This window comes from Toxotes jaculatrix, chromosome 9 (genome assembly GCF_017976425.1).
Source record: "Toxotes jaculatrix isolate fToxJac2 chromosome 9, fToxJac2.pri, whole genome shotgun sequence".
NCBI classification, from domain to species: Eukaryota; Metazoa; Chordata; class Actinopteri; family Toxotidae; genus Toxotes; species Toxotes jaculatrix.
The window spans coordinates 6,990,081-7,009,787 of record NC_054402.1 but is presented as its reverse complement, the minus strand read 5'-3'; the positions used below and the strand labels follow the sequence as shown (position 1 = coordinate 7,009,787).

General features: G+C 30.4%; 1 protein-coding gene across 6 annotated transcripts in view; it reads left to right on the top strand.

Moving 5' to 3' along the window:
- The window catches only part of dclk1b (doublecortin-like kinase 1b), a 49,663-nt gene that overhangs the window by 9,935 nt on the left and 20,021 nt on the right, over positions 1 to 19,707 (top strand). For 3 of the 6 annotated variants that reach the window (XM_041046671.1, XM_041046669.1, XM_041046673.1), the window contains exons 6-7: positions 632 to 719; positions 824 to 993. In XM_041046671.1, the coding sequence (XP_040902605.1) occupies positions 632 to 719; positions 824 to 993 (258 nt within the window). Of the gene's footprint in view, positions 1 to 631; positions 727 to 806; positions 994 to 19,707 lie in introns of all 6 variants that reach the window. The other 3 variants (XM_041046670.1, XM_041046672.1, XM_041046668.1) reach the window with 2 other exon arrangements.

Genomic DNA, 19,707 nt, shown 5'->3' with positions numbered 1-19,707 from the left:
ACTGCTAGTAATGTTTATATTACTGAGGGACCTCAAAAAGATTGCATGGCAGATCACAGGTCTGTGTACACAAGTGTACAGATGTAAATATCAGCTTATGTACATGTTTCTGAGTTCAGGGGAAAAAACATTAGCCCAAACAACAACACAGGCTGTTGTTTGTTTATGTATTATGAGATTTTAGAACTATTTATCAAATGAAACGTCGTCTGCACTACAGCAGCACATTTTCGCTGTGATTGTCAGAGTTCCAGGGAGGACATGCAAGTTTTGAGACTGCACAGTCAACTATGGAGTGAAATCCAATTATCAGTGATGGCATCATTAATTAATCATAAGCCTGGCAGGGGTTGTTATTGTGACTGTGGTGGGGGATATTATTTTCTCTGTCCCTTTTCAAACCACATACCAGTCTTTATGCTGGTTAAAAGGTTAATATAATTCACCACGCTTGCTTTTATTTTTATCTAATCTCAAATTGCATGCTTAAGGCTGGCAGAGTGGAACAAATAGGCTTTGTATAAGCTAGCTGTAATCACATTTTTACAAGCTTTCCCTTCTATGAATTTTGTGTAAGACAAGTACATGAGTGTGTCTTTAATTCTCACCTAATGGCTATCTTTCCTTCCAGGGATCTCAGCACAGTGGTTCTTCACTCTCTCTAGCTTCTACCAAGGTTTGCAGCTCGATGGATGAAGGAGATGGGCCTGGCAGTGAAGGTAGGATGTTGCAAAACACTTAAATATACTAGAAAAAGACTTTATATACAAATAATTTGCAGTATACCTTTACTTTACAAATCGTCCTTTGCTTTTCTCTACAGCTGAGCCAATGGATGACTACCCTTCAGTCCCTGCCTCCATAGCAGAGAGGTACAAAGTGGGGAGAACTTTAGGGGACGGAAACTTTGCTGTGGTCCGAGAGTGTGTGGAGAAATCTACTGGAAGAGAGTACGCTCTGAAGATCATCAGCAAAGATAAATGCAGGGGAAAGGTGGGTCTGCTTTTGTCCAATCCACTACTCTTCACTCAAGTTCTTTTTCTCTATGTAATACTGATGCACTTCTGTTTTGGATGCTCATTCCAGTTCTTTATTTACAGAAGTCGATGCTACATCTCTGGAAGTCAAATCTTGTGTCTTAATTTTGTATAGTAATTTTTTGCTTTCCTTAGAGTAAATTAGCAAAGTGATGTTAATAAGGATCAGCATGATTTAAACTATAATTCAATATATTTTTTCATATTTTGAAGCCTTTCTATTACTTTTTTGTGACATTTTTACGCCTTATGATACTGACTGTTTTCATGACATTTTGAATCCTTACTATACTATGACATTTTTTGTGACATTTTGACACATTATACTATGACTGTTTTCATGACATTTTGAAGCCTTATTATACTCTTTTTTTCACATTTTTCACATTACTGAAGTTACAAGACATTTATAAGCTATTAGTACATATTGAACTAATCATGAATCATGAATTTATATGCATTTATGAATATTATAAAGCCATTTCTAACTAAAGTTGTACAACATTTATATATGATTTAGACTATTAAAAACGCTGTGTCAACATTGTTTGTACATGATTTATTCATCATCAACTAATTTTCAATATGATCAATCTAATTAGTAAATTATTGGTGTAATAGTGTAGATGTGTTTAAAAAAACTAATTTCCTACGTCATACGTCAGTAAGGCTTCAAAATATGCTTAAGAAAGTCATACTTTAGTAAAGCCTCAAAATGTCATAAAAAATGTCATAGTATAGTAAGGCGTCAAAATCGGCCAAAAAAAGTCAAAATTTTTTTTGACCTCAAAATGTCATAAAAAACGTCATAATAAAGTAAGGAGTCAAAATCGGCCAAAAAAAGTCAAACTTTTTTTTGACCTCAAAATGTCATAAAAACGTCCTAGTATAGTATGGCATTTTTTTCGGGCAAAAAAGTCAAAAAAATTTTTGGCCTCAAAATGTCATAAAAAACATCATAGTATAGTATGGCGTTTTTTTCGGGCAAAAAAAGTCAAAAATTTTTTTAGCCTCAAAATGTCATAAAAAACGTCATAGTATAGTAAGGCGTTTTTTTCGGGCAAAAAAGTCAAAAAAATTTTTGGCCTCAAAATGTCATAAAAAACATCATAGTATAGTATGGCGTTTTTTTCGGGCAAAAAAAAGTCAAAAATTTTTTTGACCTCAAAATGTCATAAAAAACGTCATAGTACAGTAAGGCGTCAAAATCGGCCAAAAAAAGTCAAAAATTTTTTTGACCTCAAACTGTCATAAAAAACGTCATAGTATAGTATGACGTTTTTTTCAGCCAAAAAAAGTCAAAAATTTTTTTGACCTCAAAATGTCATAAAAAACGTCATAGTATAGTAAGGCGTTTTTTTCAGGCAAAAAAAGTCAAAAATTTTTTTGACCTCAAAATGTCATAAAAAACGTCATAGTATAGTAAGGCGTCAAATTCGGACAAAAGTCAAAAAATTTTTGACCTCAAAATGTCATAAAAAACGTCATAGTAGAGTAAGGCGTCAAAATCGGACAAAAAAAGTCACATTTTTTTTTTACCTCAATATGTCATAAAAAACATCATAGTATAGTATGGCGTTTTTTTCAGGCAAAAACAGTCAAACATTTTTTTGACCTCAAAATGTCATAAAAAACGTCATAGTATAGTAAGGCGTCAAAATCGGACAAAAAAAGTCAAAAATTTTTTTGACCTCAAAATGTCATAAAAAACGTTATAGTATAGTAAGGTCTCAAAATCGGCCAAATAAAGTCAAAAAAATTTTTCACCTCAACATGTCATAAAAAACGTTATAGTATAGTAAGGCGTCAAAATCGGCCAAAAAAAGTCAAAATTTTTTTTGACCTCAAAATGTCATAAAAAATGTCATAGTATAGTATGCCGTTTTTTTCGGGCAAAAAAAGTCAAAAATTTTTTTGACCTCAAAATGTCATAAAAACGTCATAATATAGTATGGCGTTTTTTTCGGGCAAAAAAAGTCAAACATTTTTTTGACCTCAAAATTTCATAAAAAAACGTCATAGTATAGTATGGCGTTTTTTTCGGGCAAAAAATGTCAAAATTTTTTTTGACCTCAAAATGTCATAAAAAACGTCATAGTATAGTATGCCGTTTTTTTCGGGCAAAAAAAGTCAAAATTTTTTTTGACCTCAAAATGTCATAAAAACGTCATAATATAGTATGGCGTTTTTTTCGGGCAAAAAAAGTCAAAAATTTTTTTGACCTCAAAATGTCATAAAAAACGTCATAGTATAGTATGGCGTTTTTTTCGGGCAAAAAAAGTCAAAAATTTTTTTGGCCTCAAAATGTCATAAAAAACGTCATAGTATAGTAAGGCGTCAAAATCGGACAAAAAAAGTCAAAATTTTTTTTGACCTCAAAATGTCATAAAAAACGTTATAGTATAGTAAGGTCTCAAAATCGGCCAAATAAAGTCAAAAAAATTTTTCACCTCAACATGTCATAAAAAACGTTATAGTATAGTAAGGCGTCAAAATCGGCCAAAAAAAGTCAAAAAAAATTTTGACCTCAAAATGTCATAAAAAATGTCATAGTATAGTATGCCGTTTTTTTCGGGCAAAAAAAGTCAAAATTTTTTTTGACCTCAAAATGTCATAAAAACGTCATAATATAGTATGGCGTTTTTTTCGGGCAAAAAAAGTCAAACATTTTTTTGACCTCAAAATTTCATGAAAAAACGTCATAGTGTAGTATGGCGTTTTTTTCGGGCAAAAAATGTCAAAAATTTTTTTGACCTCAAAATGTCATAAAAAACGTCATAGTATAGTATGCCGTTTTTTTCGGGCAAAAAAAGTCAAAATTTTTTTTGACCTCAAAATGTCATAAAAACGTCATAATATAGTATGGCGTTTTTTTCGGGCAAAAAAAGTCAAAAATTTTTTTGACCTCAAAATGTCATAAAAAACGTCATACTATAGTAAGGCGTCAAATTCGGACAAAAAAAGTCAAAAAAATTTTTGACCTCAAAATGTCATAAAAAACGTCATAGTATAGTATGGCGGTTTTTTCGGGCAAAAAAAGTCAAAAATTTTTTTGGCCTCAAAATGTCATAAAAAACGTCATAGTATAGTAAGGCGTCAAATTCGGACAAAAAAAGGCAAATTTTTTTTTGACCTCAAAATGTCATAAATAACGTCATAGTATAGTAAGGCGTTTTTTTCGGGCAAAAAAAGTCAAAAAAATTTTTGACCTCAAAATGTCATAAAAAAAACATCATAATATAATATGGCGTTTTTTTCGGGCAAAAAAAGTCAAAAAAATTTTTGACCTCAAAATGTCATAAAAAAACATCATAGTATAGTAAGGCGTCAAAATCCGCCAAAAAAAGTCAAAAAAATTTTTGACCTCAAAATGTCATAAAAAACGTCATAGTATAGTATGGCGTTTTTTTCAGGCAAAAAAAAGTCAAAAATTTTTTTGACCTCAAAATGTCATAAAAAAACGTCATAGTACAGTAAGGCGTCAAAATCGGACAAAAAAAGTCAAAATTTTTTTTGACCTCAAAATGTCATAAAAAACGTCATAGTATAGTATGGCGTTTTTTTCGGGCAAAAAAAGTCAAACATTTTTTTGACCTCAAAATGTCATAAAAAACGTCATTGTATAGTAAGGCGTCAAATTCGGACAAAAAAAGTCAAATTTTGACCTCAAAATGTCATAAATAACGTCATAGTATAGTAAGGCGTTTTTTTCGGGCAAAAAAAGTCACAAAAATTTTTGACCTCAAAATGTCATTAAAAAAAACGTCATAATATAATATGGCGTTTTTTTCGGGCAAAAAAAGTCAAAAAAAATTTTTGACCTCAAAATGTCATAAAAAAACATCATAGTATAGTATGGCGTTTTTTTCGGGCAAAAAAAGCCAAAAATTTTTTTGACCTCAAAATGTCATAAAAAACGTCATTGTATAGTAAGGCGTCAAATTCGGACAAAAAAAGTCAAATTTTTTTTTGACCTCAAAATGTCATAAAAAACGTCATAGTATAGTAAGGCGTCAAAATCGGCCAAAAAAAGTCAAATAAAATTTTGACCTCAAAATAACATAAAAAATGTCATAGCATAGTATGGCGTTTTTTTCGGGCAAAAAAAGTCAAAACTTTTTTTGACCTCAAAATGTCATAAAAAACGTCATAGTATAGTATGGCGTTTTTTTCAGGCAAAAACAGTCAAAAAATTTTTTGACCTCAAAATGTCATAAAAAATGTCATAGTATAGTAAGGCGTCAAAATCGGACAAAAAAAGTCAAAAATTTTTTTCACCTCAACATGTCATAAAAAACGTCATAGTATAGTAAGGCGTCAAAATCGGCCAAAAAAAGTCAAAAAAAATTTTGACCTCAAAATAACATAAAAAATGTCATAGTATAGTATGGCGTTTTTTTCGGGCAAAAAAAGTCAAAAAAATTTTTAGCCTCAAAATGTCATAAAAAACGTCATAGTATAGTAAGGCGTTTTTTTCGGGCAAAAAAGTCAAAAAAATTTTTGGCCTCAAAATGTCATAAAAAACATCATAGTATAGTATGGCGTTTTTTTCAGGCAAAAAAAAGTCAAAAAAATTTTTGACCTCAAAATGTCATAAAAAACGTCATAGTATAGTAAGGCGTCAAAATCGGACAAAAAAAGTCAAAAATTTTTTTCACCTCAACATGTCATAAAAGACGTCATAGTACAGTAAGGCGTCAAAATCGGCCAAAAAAAGTCAAAATTTTCTTTGACCTCAAACTGTCATAAAAAATGTCATAGTATAGTTTGACGTTTTTTTCAGCCAAAAAAAGTAAAAAAAATTTTTGACCTCAAAATGTCATAAAAAACGTCATAGTATAGTAAGGCGTTTTTTTCAGGCAAAAAAAGTCAAACATTTTTTTGACCTCAAAATGTCATAAAATACGTCATAGTATAGTAAGGTGTCAAATTCGGACAAAAGTCAAAAAATTTTTGACCTCAAAATGTCATAAAAAACGTCATAGTAGAGTAAGGCGTCAAAATAGGACAAAAAAAGTCAAATTTTTTTTTACCTCAATATGTCATAAAAAACGTCATAGTATAGTATGGCGTTTTTTTCAGGCAAAAACAGTCAAAAAATTTTTTGACCTCAAAATGTCATAAAAAACGTCATAGTATAGTAAGGCGTCAAAATCGGACAAAAAAAGTCAAAAATTTTTTTGAGCTCAAAATGTCATAAAAAACGTTATAGTAAGGCGTCAAAATCGGCCAAAAAAAGTCAACATTTTTTTTGACCTCCAAAAGTCATAAAAAATGTCATAGTATAGTAAGGCGTCAAAATCGGGCAAAAAAAGTCAAAAAAAATTTTGACCTCCAAAAGTCATAAAAAACGTCATAGTATAGTAAGGCGTCAAAATCGGACGAAAAAAGTCAAAAAAAATTTTGACCTCCAAAAGTCATAAAAAACGTCATAGTATAGTAAGGCGTCAAAATCGGACAAAAAAGTCAAATTTTTTTTTGACCCCCAAAAGTCATAAAAAACGTCATAGTATAGTAAGGCGTCAAAATCGGACAAAAAAAGTCAAAAAAAATTTTGACCTCCAAAAGTCATAAAAAACGTCATAGTATAGTAAGGCGTCAAAATCGGACAAAAAAAGTCAAATTTTTTTTTGACCTCCAAAAGTCATAAAAAACGTCATAGTATAGTAAGGCGTCAAAATCGGACAAAAAAAGTCAAATTTTTTTTTGACCTCCAAAAGTCATAAAAAACGTCATAGTATAGTAAGGCGTCAAAATCGGACAAAAAAAGTCAAATTTTTTTTTGACCTCCAAAAGTCATAAAAAACGTCATAGTATAGTAAGGCGTCAAAATCGGACAAAAAAAGTCAAATTTTTTTTTGACCCCCAAAAGTCATAAAAAACGTCATAGTATAGTAAGGCGTCAAAATCGGACAAAAAAAGTCAAAAAAAATTTTGACCTCCAAAAGTCATAAAAAACGTCATAGTATAGTAAGGCGTCAAAATCGGACAAAAAAAGTCAAATTTTTTTTTTGACCTCCAAAAGTCATAAAAAACGTCATAGTATAGTAAGGCGTCAAAATCGGACAAAAAAAGTCAAAAAAATTTTTGACCTCCAAAAGTCATAAAAAACATCATAGTATAGTAAGGCGTCAAAATCGGACAAAAAAAGTCAAAATTTTTTTTGACCTCAAAATGTCATAAAAAACGTCATAGTATAGTAAGGCGTCAAAATCGGACAAAAAAAGTCAAAAAAATTTTTTGACCTCCAAAAGTCATAAAAAACGTCATAGTATAGTAAGGCGTCAAAATCGGACAAAAAAAGTCAAAATTTTTTTTGACCTCCAAAAGTCATAAAAAACGTCATAGTATAGTAAGGCGTCAAAATCGAACAAAAAAAGTCAAATTTTTTTTTGACCTCCAAAAGTCATAAAAAACGCCATAGTATAGTAAGGCGTCAAAATCGGTCAAAAAAAGTCAAAAAAATTTTTTTGACTTTTTTGTCATAAAAAACGTCATAGTATAGTAAGGCGTCAAAATCGGACAAAAAAAGTCAATTTTTTTTTACCTCAAAATGTCATAAAAAACGTCATAGTATAGTAAGGCGTCAAAATCGGACAAAAAAAGTGACATTTTTTTTTTACCTCAAAATGTCATAAAAAACGTCATAGTATAGTATGGCGTTTTTTTCAGGCAAAAACAGTCAAAAAATGTTTTGACCTCAAAATGTCATAAAAAACGTCATAGTATAGTAAGGTCTCAAAATCGGCCAAAAAATGTCAAAATTTTTTTTCACCTCAAGATGTCATAAAAAACATCATAGTATAGTAAGGCGTCAAAATCGGCCAAAAAAACGCAAAAAAAATTTTGACCTCAAAAAGTCATAAAAAACGTCATAGTATAGTATGGCGTTTTTTTCGGGCAAAAAAAGTCAAAAATTTTTTTGACCTCAAACTTTCATAAAAAAACGTCATAGTATAGTAAGGCGTCGAAATCGGCCAAAAAAGTCAAAAAATTTTTTGACCTCAAAATGTCATAAAAAACGTCATAGTATAGTAAGGCGTTTTTTTCGGGCAAAAAAAGTCAAAAATATTTTTGACCTCAAAATGTCATAAAAAACATCATAGTATAGTAAGGCGTTTTTTTCGGGCAAAAAAAGTCAAAAAAATTTTTGACCTCAAAATGTCATAAGAAAACATCATAGTATAGTATGGCGTTTTTTTCGGGCAAAAAAAGCCAAAATTTTTTTTGACCTCAAAATGTCATAAAAAACGTCATAGTATAGTAAGGCGTCCAAATCGGACAAAAAAAGTCAAAAAAAATTTTGACCTCCAAAAGTCATAAAAAACGTCATAGTATAGTAAGGCGTCAAAATCGGACAAAAAAAGTCAAAAAAAATTTTGACCTCCAAAAGTCATAAAAAATGTCATAGTATAGTAAGGCGTCAAAATCGGGCAAAAAAAGTCAAAAATTTTTTTGACCTCAAAATGTCATAAAAAACGTCATAGTATAGTAAGGCGTCAAAATCGGACAAAAAAAGTCAAAAAATTTTTTGACCTCAAAATGTCATAAAAAACGTCATAGTATAGTATGGCGTTTTTTTCGGGCAAAAAAAGTCAAAAAATTTTTTGACCTCCAAAAGTCATAAAAAACGTCATAGTATAGTAAGGCGTCAATATCGGACAAAAAAAGTCAAAAAATTTTTTGACCTCCAAAAGTCATAAAAAACGTCATAGTATAGTAAGGCGTCAAAATCGGACAAAAAAAGTCAAATTTTTTTTTGACCTCCAAAAGTCATAAAAAACGTCATAGTATAGTAAGGCGTCAAAATCGGACAAAAAAAGTCAAATTTTTTTTTGACCCCCAAAAGTCATAAAAAACGTCATAGTATAGTAAGGCGTCAAAATCGGACAAAAAAAGTCAAATTTTTTTTTGACCTCCAAAAGTCATAAAAAACGTCATAGTATAGTAAGGCGTCAAAATCGGACAAAAAAAGTCAAAAAAATTTTTGACCTCCAAAAGTCATAAAAAACATCATAGTATAGTAAGGCGTCAAAATCGGACAAAAAAAGTCAAAATTTTTTTTGACCTTCAAAAGTCACAAAAAACGTCATAGTATAGTAAGGCGTCAAAATCGGACAAAAAAAGTCAAAAAAATTTTTGACCTCCAAAAGTCATAAAAAACATCATAGTATAGTAAGGCGTCAAAATCGGACAAAAAAAGTCAAAATTTTTTTTGACCTCAAAATGTCATAAAAAACGTCATAGTATAGTAAGGCGTCAAAATCGGACAAAAAAAGTCAAAAAAATTTTTTGACCTCCAAAAGTCATAAAAAACGTCATAGTATAGTAAGGCGTCAAAATCGGACAAAAAAAGTCAAATTTTTTTTTGACCTTCAAAAGTCACAAAAAACGTCATAGTATAGTAAGGCGTCAAAATCGGACGAAAAAAGTCAAAAAAAAATTTGACCTCCAAAAGTCATAAAAAATGTCATAGTATAGTAAGGCGTCAAAATCGGACAAAAAAAGTCAAATTTTTTTTTGACCTCCAAAAGTCATAAAAAACGTCATAGTATAGTAAGGCGTCAAAATCGGACAAAAAAAGTCCAAAAAAATTTTGACCTCCAAAAGTCATAAAAAACGTCATAGTATAGTAAGGCGTCAAAATCGGACAAAAAAAGTCAAAATTTTTTTTGACCTCAAAATGTCATAAAAAACGTCATAGTATAGTAAGGCGTCAAAATCGGACAAAAAAAGTCAAAAAAATTTTTGACCTCCAAAAGTCATAAAAAACGTCATAGTATAGTAAGGCGTCAAAATTGGGCAAAAAAAGTCAAAAAAAATTTTGACCTCCAAAAGTCATAAAAAACGTCATAGTATAGTAAGGCGTCAAAATCGGACAAAAAAAGTCAACTTTTTTTTTGACCTCAAAATGTCATAAAAAACGTCATAGTATAGTAAGGCGTCAAAATCGGACAAAAAAAGTCCAAAAAAATTTTGACCTCCAAAAGTCATAAAAAACGTCATAGTATAGTAAGGCGTCAAAATCGGACAAAAAAAGTCAAATTTTTTTTTGACCTCCAAAAGTCATAAAAAACGTCATAGTATAGTAAGGCGTCAAAATCGGACAAAAAAAGTCAAAAAAAATTTTGACCTCCAAAAGTCATAAAAAACGTCATAGTATAGTAAGGCGTCAAAATCGGACAAAAAAAGTCAAATTTTTTTTTGACCTCCAAAAGTCATAAAAAACGTCATAGTATAGTAAGGCGTCAAAATCGGACAAAAAAAGTCAAAAAAATTTTTGACCTCCAAAAGTCATAAAAAACATCATAGTATAGTAAGGCGTCAAAATCGGACAAAAAAAGTCAAAATTTTTTTTGACCTCAAAATGTCATAAAAAACGTCATAGTATAGTAAGGCGTCAAAATCGGACAAAAAAAGTCAAAAAAATTTTTTGACCTCCAAAAGTCATAAAAAACGTCATAGTATAGTAAGGCGTCAAAATCGGACGAAAAAAGTCAAAAAAAATTTTGACCTCCAAAAGTCATAAAAAACGTCATAGTATAGTAAGGCGTCAAAATCGGACAAAAAAGTCAAATTTTTTTTTGACCCCCAAAAGTCATAAAAAACGTCATAGTATAGTATGGCGTCAAAATCGGACAAAAAAAGTCCAAAAAAATTTTGACCTCCAAAAGTCATAAAAAACGTCATAGTATAGTAAGGCGTCAAAATCGGACAAAAAAAGTCAAATTTTTTTTTGACCTCCAAAAGTCATAAAAAACGTCATAGTATAGTAAGGCGTCAAAATCGGACAAAAAAAGTCAAAAAAAATTTTGACCTCCAAAAGTCATAAAAAACGTCATAGTATAGTAAGGCGTCAAAATCGGACAAAAAAAGTCAAATTTTTTTTTGACCTTCAAAAGTCACAAAAAACGTCATAGTATAGTAAGGCGTCAAAATCGGACGAAAAAAGTCAAAAAAAAATTTGACCTCCAAAAGTCATAAAAAATGTCATAGTATAGTAAGGCGTCAAAATCGGACAAAAAAAGTCAAATTTTTTTTTGACCTCCAAAAGTCATAAAAAACGTCATAGTATAGTAAGGCGTCAAAATCGGACAAAAAAAGTCCAAAAAAATTTTGACCTCCAAAAGTCATAAAAAACGTCATAGTATAGTAAGGCGTCAAAATCGGACAAAAAAAGTCAAAATTTTTTTTGACCTCAAAATGTCATAAAAAACGTCATAGTATAGTAAGGCGTCAAAATCGGACAAAAAAAGTCAAAAAAATTTTTGACCTCCAAAAGTCATAAAAAACGTCATAGTATAGTAAGGCGTCAAAATCGGGCAAAAAAAGTCAAAAAAAATTTTGACCTCCAAAAGTCATAAAAAACGTCATAGTATAGTAAGGCGTCAAAATCGGACAAAAAAAGTCAACTTTTTTTTTGACCTCAAAATGTCATAAAAAACGTCATAGTATAGTAAGGCGTCCAAATCGGACAAAAAAAGTCAAAAAAAATTTTGACCTCCAAAAGTCATAAAAAACGTCATAGTATAGTAAGGCGTCAAAATCGGACAAAAAAAGTCAAATTTTTTTTTGACCTCCAAAAGTCATAAAAAACGTCATAGTATAGTAAGGCGTCAAAATCGGACAAAAAAAGTCAAAAAAAATTTTGACCTCCAAAAGTCATAAAAAACGTCATAGTATAGTAAGGCGTCAAAATCGGACAAAAAAAGTCAAATTTTTTTTTGACCTCCAAAAGTCATAAAAAACGTCATAGTATAGTAAGGCGTCAAAATCGGACAAAAAAAGTCAAATTTTTTTTTGACCTCCAAAAGTCATAAAAAACGTCATAGTATAGTAAGGCGTCAAAATCGGACAAAAAAAGTCAAATTTTTTTTTGACCCCCAAAAGTCATAAAAAACGTCATAGTATAGTAAGGCGTCAAAATCGGACAAAAAAAGTCAAAAAAAATTTTGACCTCCAAAAGTCATAAAAAACGTCATAGTATAGTAAGGCGTCAAAATCGGACAAAAAAAGTCAAATTTTTTTTTGACCTCCAAAAGTCATAAAAAACGTCATAGTATAGTAAGGCGTCAAAATCGGACAAAAAAAGTCAAAAAAATTTTTGACCTCCAAAAGTCATAAAAAACATCATAGTATAGTAAGGCGTCAAAATCGGACAAAAAAAGTCAAAATTTTTTTTGACCTCAAAATGTCATAAAAAACGTCATAGTATAGTAAGGCGTCAAAATCGGACAAAAAAAGTCAAAAAAATTTTTTGACCTCCAAAAGTCATAAAAAACGTCATAGTATAGTAAGGCGTCCAAATCGGACAAAAAAAGTCAAAAAAAATTTTGACCTCCAAAAGTCATAAAAAACGTCATAGTATAGTAAGGCGTCAAAATCGGACAAAAAAAGTCAAATTTTTTTTTGACCTCCAAAAGTCATAAAAAACGTCATAGTATAGTAAGGCGTCAAAATCGGACAAAAAAAGTCCAAAAAAATTTTGACCTCCAAAAGTCATAAAAAACGTCATAGTATAGTAAGGCGTCAAAATCGGACAAAAAAAGTCAAATTTTTTTTTGACCTCCAAAAGTCATAAAAAACGTCATAGTATAGTAAGGCGTCAAAATCGGACAAAAAAAGTCCAAAAAAATTTTGACCTCCAAAAGTCATAAAAAACGTCATAGTATAGTAAGGCGTCAAAATCGGACAAAAAAAGTCAAAAAAAATTTTGACCTCCAAAAGTCATAAAAAACGTCATAGTATAGTAAGGCGTCAAAATCGGACAAAAAAAGTCAAATTTTTTTTTGACCTCAAAATGTCATAAAAAACGTCATAGTATAGTAAGGCGTCCAAATCGGACAAAAAAGTCAAATTTTTTTTTGACCTCCAAAAGTCATAAAAAACGTCATAGTATAGTAAGGCGTCAAAATCGGACAAAAAAAGTCAAATTTTTTTTTGACCTCCAAAAGTCATAAAAAACGTCATAGTATAGTAAGGCGTCAAAATCGGACAAAAAAAGTCAAATTTTTTTTTGACCCCCAAAAGTCATAAAAAACGTCATAGTATAGTAAGGCGTCAAAATCGGACAAAAAAAGTCAAAAAAAATTTTGACCTCCAAAAGTCATAAAAAACGTCATAGTATAGTAAGGCGTCAAAATCGGACAAAAAAAGTCAAATTTTTTTTTGACCTCCAAAAGTCATAAAAAACGTCATAGTATAGTAAGGCGTCAAAATCGGACAAAAAAAGTCAAAAAAATTTTTGACCTCCAAAAGTCATAAAAAACATCATAGTATAGTAAGGCGTCAAAATCGGACAAAAAAAGTCAAAATTTTTTTTGACCTCAAAATGTCATAAAAAACGTCATAGTATAGTAAGGCGTCAAAATCGGACAAAAAAAGTCAAAAAAATTTTTTGACCTCCAAAAGTCATAAAAAACGTCATAGTATAGTAAGGCGTCCAAATCGGACAAAAAAAGTCAAAAAAAATTTTGACCTCCAAAAGTCATAAAAAACGTCATAGTATAGTAAGGCGTCAAAATCGGACGAAAAAAGTCAAAAAAAATTTTGACCTCCAAAAGTCATAAAAAACGTCATAGTATAGTAAGGCGTCAAAATCGGACCAAAAAGTCAAATTTTTTTTTGACCCCCAAAAGTCATAAAAAACGTCATAGTATAGTAAGGCGTCAAAATCGGACAAAAAAAGTCCAAAAAAATTTTGACCTCCAAAAGTCATAAAAAACGTCATAGTATAGTAAGGCGTCAAAATCGGACAAAAAAAGTCAAATTTTTTTTTGACCTCCAAAAGTCATAAAAAACGTCATAGTATAGTAAGGCGTCAAAATCGGACAAAAAAAGTCACATTTTTTTTTGACCTCAAAAAGTCATAAAAAACGTCATAGTATAGTAAGGCGTCAAAATCGGACAAAAAAAGTCAAAAAAATTTTTGACCTCCAAAAGTCATAAAAAACGTCATAGTATAGTAAGGCGTCAAAATCGGCCAAAAAAAGTCAAAATTTTTTTTGACCTCCAAAAGTCATAAAAAACGTCATAGTATAGTAAGGCGTCAAAATCGGACAAAAAAAGTCAAAAAAAATTTTTGACCTCCAAAAGTCATAAAAAACGTCATAGTATAGTAAGGCGTCAAAATCGGACAAAAAAAGTCCAAAAAAATTTTGACCTCCAAAAGTCATAAAAAACGTCATAGTATAGTAAGGCGTCAAAATCGGACGAAAAAAGTCAAAAAAAAATTTGACCTCCAAAAGTCATAAAAAACGTCATAGTATAGTAAGGCGTTAAAATCGGACAAAAAAAGTCCAAAAAAATTTTGACCTCCAAAAGTCATAAAAAACGTCATAGTATAGTAAGGCGTCAAAATCGGACGAAAAAAGTCAAAAAAAAATTTGACCTCCAAAAGTCATAAAAAACGTCATAGTATAGTAAGGCGTCAAAATCGGACAAAAAAAGTCAAATTTTTTTTTGACCTCCAAAAGTCATAAAAAACGTCATAGTATAGTAAGGCGTCAAAATCGGACAAAAAAAGTCAAAAAAAATTTTGACCTCCAAAAGTCATAAAAAACGTCATAGTATAGTAAGGCGTCAAAATCGGACAAAAAAAGTCAAAATTTTTTTTGACCTCAAAATGTCATAAAAAACGTCATAGTATAGTAAGGCGTCAAAATCGGACAAAAAAAGTCAAAAAAAATTTTGACCTCCAAAAGTCATAAAAAACGTCATAGTATAGTAAGGCGTCAAAATCGGACAAAAAAAGTCACATTTTTTTTTGACCTCCAAAAGTCATAAAAAACGTCATAGTATAGTAAGGCGTCAAAATCGGACAAAAAAAGTCCAAAAAAATTTTGACCTCCAAAAGTCATAAAAAACGTCATAGTATAGTAAGGCGTCAAAATCGGACAAAAAAAGTCAAAAAAAATTTTGACCTCCAAAAGTCATAAAAAACGTCATAGTATAGTAAGGCGTCAAAATCGGACGAAAAAAGTCAAAAAAAATTTTGACCTCCAAAAGTCATAAAAAACGTCATAGTATAGTAAGGCGTCAAAATCGGACAAAAAAAGTCAAATTTTTTTTTGACCTCCAAAAGTCATAAAAAACGTCATAGTATAATAAGGCGTCAAAATCGGACAAAAAAAGTCAAATTTTTTTTTGACCCCCAAAAGTCATAAAAAACGTCATAGTATAGTAAGGCGTCAAAATCGGACAAAAAAAGTCAAAAAAAATTTTGACCTCCAAAAGTCATAAAAAACGTCATAGTATAGTAAGGCGTCAAAATCGGACAAAAAAAGTCAAATTTTTTTTTGACCTCCAAAAGTCATAAAAAACGTCATAGTATAGTAAGGCGTCAAAATCGGACAAAAAAAGTCACATTTTTTTTTGACCTCAAAATGTCATAAAAAACGTCATAGTATAGTAAGGCGTCAAAATCGGACAAAAAAAGTCAAAAAAATTTTTGACCTCCAAAAGTCATAAAAAACGTCATAGTATAGTAAGGCGTCAAAATCGGCCAAAAAAAGTCAAAATTTTTTTTCACCTCAAGATGTCATAAAAAACGTCATAGTATAGTAAGGCGTCAAAATCGGCCAAAAAAACGCAAAAAAAATTTTGACCTCAAAAAGTCATAAAAAACGTCATAGTATAGTATGGCGTTTTTTTCGGGCAAAAAAAGTCAAAAATTTTTTTGACCTCAAACTTTCATAAAAAAACGTCATAGTATAGTAAGGCGTCGAAATTGGCCAAAAAAGTCAAAAAATTTTTTGACCTCAAAATTTCATAAAAAACGTCATAGTATAGTAAGGCGTTTTTTTCGGGCAAAAAAAGTCAAAAATATTTTTGACCTCAAAATGTCATAAAAAACATCATAGTATAGTAAGGCGTTTTTTTCGGGCAAAAAAAGTCAAAAAAATTTTTGACCTCAAAATGTCATAAGAAAACATCATAGTATAGTATGGCGTTTTTTTCGGGCAAAAAAAGTCAAAATTTTTTTTGACCTCAAAATGTCATAAAAAACGTCATAGTATAGTAAGGCGTCCAAATCGGACAAAAAAAGTCAAAAAAAATTTTGACCTCCAAAAGTCATAAAAAACGTCATAGTATAGTAAGGCGTCAAAATCGGACAAAAAAAGTCCAAAAAAATTTTGACCTCCAAAAGTCATAAAAAATGTCATAGTATAGTAAGGCGTCAAAATCGGGCAAAAAAAGTCAAAAAAAATTTTGACCTCCAAAAGTCATAAAAAACGTCATAGTATAGTAAGGCGTCAAAATCGGACAAAAAAAGTCAACATTTTTTTTGACCTCCAAAAGTCATAAAAAACGTCATAGTATAGTAAGGCGTCAAAATCGGACAAAAAAAGTCAAATTTTTTTTTGACCTCCAAAAGTCATAAAAAACGTCATAGTATAGTAAGGCGTCAAAATCGGGAAAAAAAAGTCAAAAAAAATTTTGACCTCCAAAAGTCATAAATAACGTCATAGTATAGTAAGGCGTCAAAATCGGACAAAAAAAGTCAACATTTTTTTTGACCTCAAAATGTCATAAAAAACGTCATAGTATAGTAAGGCGTCAAAATCGGACAAAAAAAGTCACATTTTTTTTTGACCTCCAAAAGTCATAAAAAACGTCATAGTATAGTAAGGCGTCAAAATCGGACAAAAAAAGTCAAAAAAATTTTTGACCTCCAAAAGTCATAAAAAACATCATAGTATAGTAAGGCGTCAAAATCGGACAAAAAAAGTCAAAATTTTTTTTGACCTCAAAATGTCATAAAAAACGTCATAGTATAGTAAGGCGTCAAAATCGGACAAAAAAAGTCAAATTTTTTTTTGACCTCCAAAAGTCATAAAAAACGTCATAGTATAGTAAGGCGTCAAAATCGGACAAAAAAAGTCACATTTTTTTTTGACCTCAAAATGTCATAAAAAACGTCATAGTATAGTAAGGCGTCAAAATCGGACAAAAAAAGTCAAAAAAATTTTTGACCTCCAAAAGTCATAAAAAACGTCATAGTATAGTAAGGCGTCAAAATCGGCCAAAAAAAGTCAAAATTTTTTTTCACCTCAAGATGTCATAAAAAACATCATAGTATAGTAAGGCGTCAAAATCGGCCAAAAAAACGCAAAAAAAATTTTGACCTCAAAAAGTCATAAAAAACGTCATAGTATAGTATGGCGTTTTTTTCGGGCAAAAAAAGTCAAAAATTTTTTTGACCTCAAACTTTCATAAAAAAACGTCATAGTATAGTAAGGCGTCGAAATTGGCCAAAAAAGTCAAAAAATTTTTTGACCTCAAAATTTCATAAAAAACGTCATAGTATAGTAAGGCGTTTTTTTCGGGCAAAAAAAGTCAAAAATATTTTTGACCTCAAAATGTCATAAAAAACATCATAGTATAGTAAGGCGTTTTTTTCGGGCAAAAAAAGTCAAAAAAATTTTTGACCTCAAAATGTCATAAGAAAACATCATAGTATAGTATGGCGTTTTTTTCGGGCAAAAAAAGTCAAAATTTTTTTTGACCTCAAAATGTCATAAAAAACGTCATAGTATAGTAAGGCGTCCAAATCGGACAAAAAAAGTCAAAAAAAATTTTGACCTCCAAAAGTCATAAAAAACGTCATAGTATAGTAAGGCGTCAAAATCGGACAAAAAAAGTCCAAAAAAATTTTGACCTCCAAAAGTCATAAAAAATGTCATAGTATAGTAAGGCGTCAAAATCGGGCAAAAAAAGTCAAAAAAAATTTTGACCTCCAAAAGTCATAAAAAACGTCATAGTATAGTAAGGCGTCAAAATCGGACAAAAAAAGTCAACATTTTTTTTGACCTCCAAAAGTCATAAAAAACGTCATAGTATAGTAAGGCGTCAAAATCGGACAAAAAAAGTCAAATTTTTTTTTGACCTCCAAAAGTCATAAAAAACGTCATAGTATAGTAAGGCGTCAAAATCGGGAAAAAAAAGTCAAAAAAAATTTTGACCTCCAAAAGTCATAAATAACGTCATAGTATAGTAAGGCGTCAAAATCGGACAAAAAAAGTCAACATTTTTTTTGACCTCAAAATGTCATAAAAAACGTCATAGTATAGTAAGGCGTCAAAATCGGACAAAAAAAGTCACATTTTTTTTTGACCTCCAAAAGTCATAAAAAACGTCATAGTATAGTAAGGCGTCAAAATCGGACAAAAAAAGTCAAAAAAATTTTTGACCTCCAAAAGTCATAAAAAACATCATAGTATAGTAAGGCGTCAAAATCGGACAAAAAAAGTCAAAATTTTTTTTGACCTCAAAATGTCATAAAAAACGTCATAGTATAGTAAGGCGTCAAAATCGGACAAAAAAAGTCAAATTTTTTTTTGACCTCCAAAAGTCATAAAAAACGTCATAGTATAGTAAGGCGTCAAAATCGGACGAAAAAAGTCAAAAAAAATTTTGACCTCCAAAAGTCATAAAAAACGTCATAGTATAGTAAGGCGTCAAAATCGGACAAAAAAGTCAAATTTTTTTTTGACCCCCAAAAGTCATAAAAAACGTCATAGTATAGTAAGGCGTCAAAATCGGACAAAAAAAGTCAAAAAAAATTTTGACCTCCAAAAGTCATAAAAAACGTCATAGTATAGTAAGGCGTCAAAATCGGACAAAAAAAGTCAAATTTTTTTTTGACCTCCAAAAGTCATAAAAAACGTCATAGTATAGTAAGGCGTCAAAATCGGACAAAAAAAGTCAAATTTTTTTTTGACCTCCAAAAGTCATAAAAAACGTCATAGTATAGTAAGGCGTCAAAATCGGGAAAAAAAAGTCAAAAAAAATTTTGACCTCCAAAAGTCATAAATAACGTCATAGTATAGTAAGGCGTCAAAATCGGACAAAAAAAGTCAACATTTTTTTTGACCTCAAAATGTCATAAAAAACGTCATAGTATAGTAAGGCGTCAAAATCGGACAAAAAAAGTCACATTTTTTTTTGACCTCCAAAAGTCATAAAAAACGTCATAGTATAGTAAGGCGTCAAAATCGGACAAAAAAAGTCAAAAAAATTTTTGACCTCCAAAAGTCATAAAAAACATCATAGTATAGTAAGGCGTCAAAATCGGACAAAAAAAGTCAAAATTTTTTTTGACCTCAAAATGTCATAAAAAACGTCATAGTATAGTAAGGCGTCAAAATCGGACAAAAAAAGTCAAATTTTTTTTTGACCTCCAAAAGTCATAAAAAACGTCATAGTATAGTAAGGCGTCAAAATCGGACGAAAAAAGTCAAAAAAAATTTTGACCTCCAAAAGTCATAAAAAACGTCATAGTATAGTAAGGCGTCAAAATCGGACAAAAAAGTCAAATTTTTTTTTGACCCCCAAAAGTCATAAAAAACGTCATAGTATAGTAAGGCGTCAAAATCGGACAAAAAAAGTCAAAAAAAATTTTGACCTCCAAAAGTCATAAAAAACGTCATAGTATAGTAAGGCGTCAAAATCGGACAAAAAAAGTCAAATTTTTTTTTGACCTCCAAAAGTCATAAAAAACGTCATAGTATAGTAAGGCGTCAAAATCGGACAAAAAAAGTCAAATTTTTTTTTGACCTCCAAAAGTCATAAAAAACGTCATAGTATAGTAAGGCGTCAAAATCGGACAAAAAAAGTCAAAAAAAATTTTGACCTCCAAAAGTCATAAAAAACGTCATAGTATAGTAAG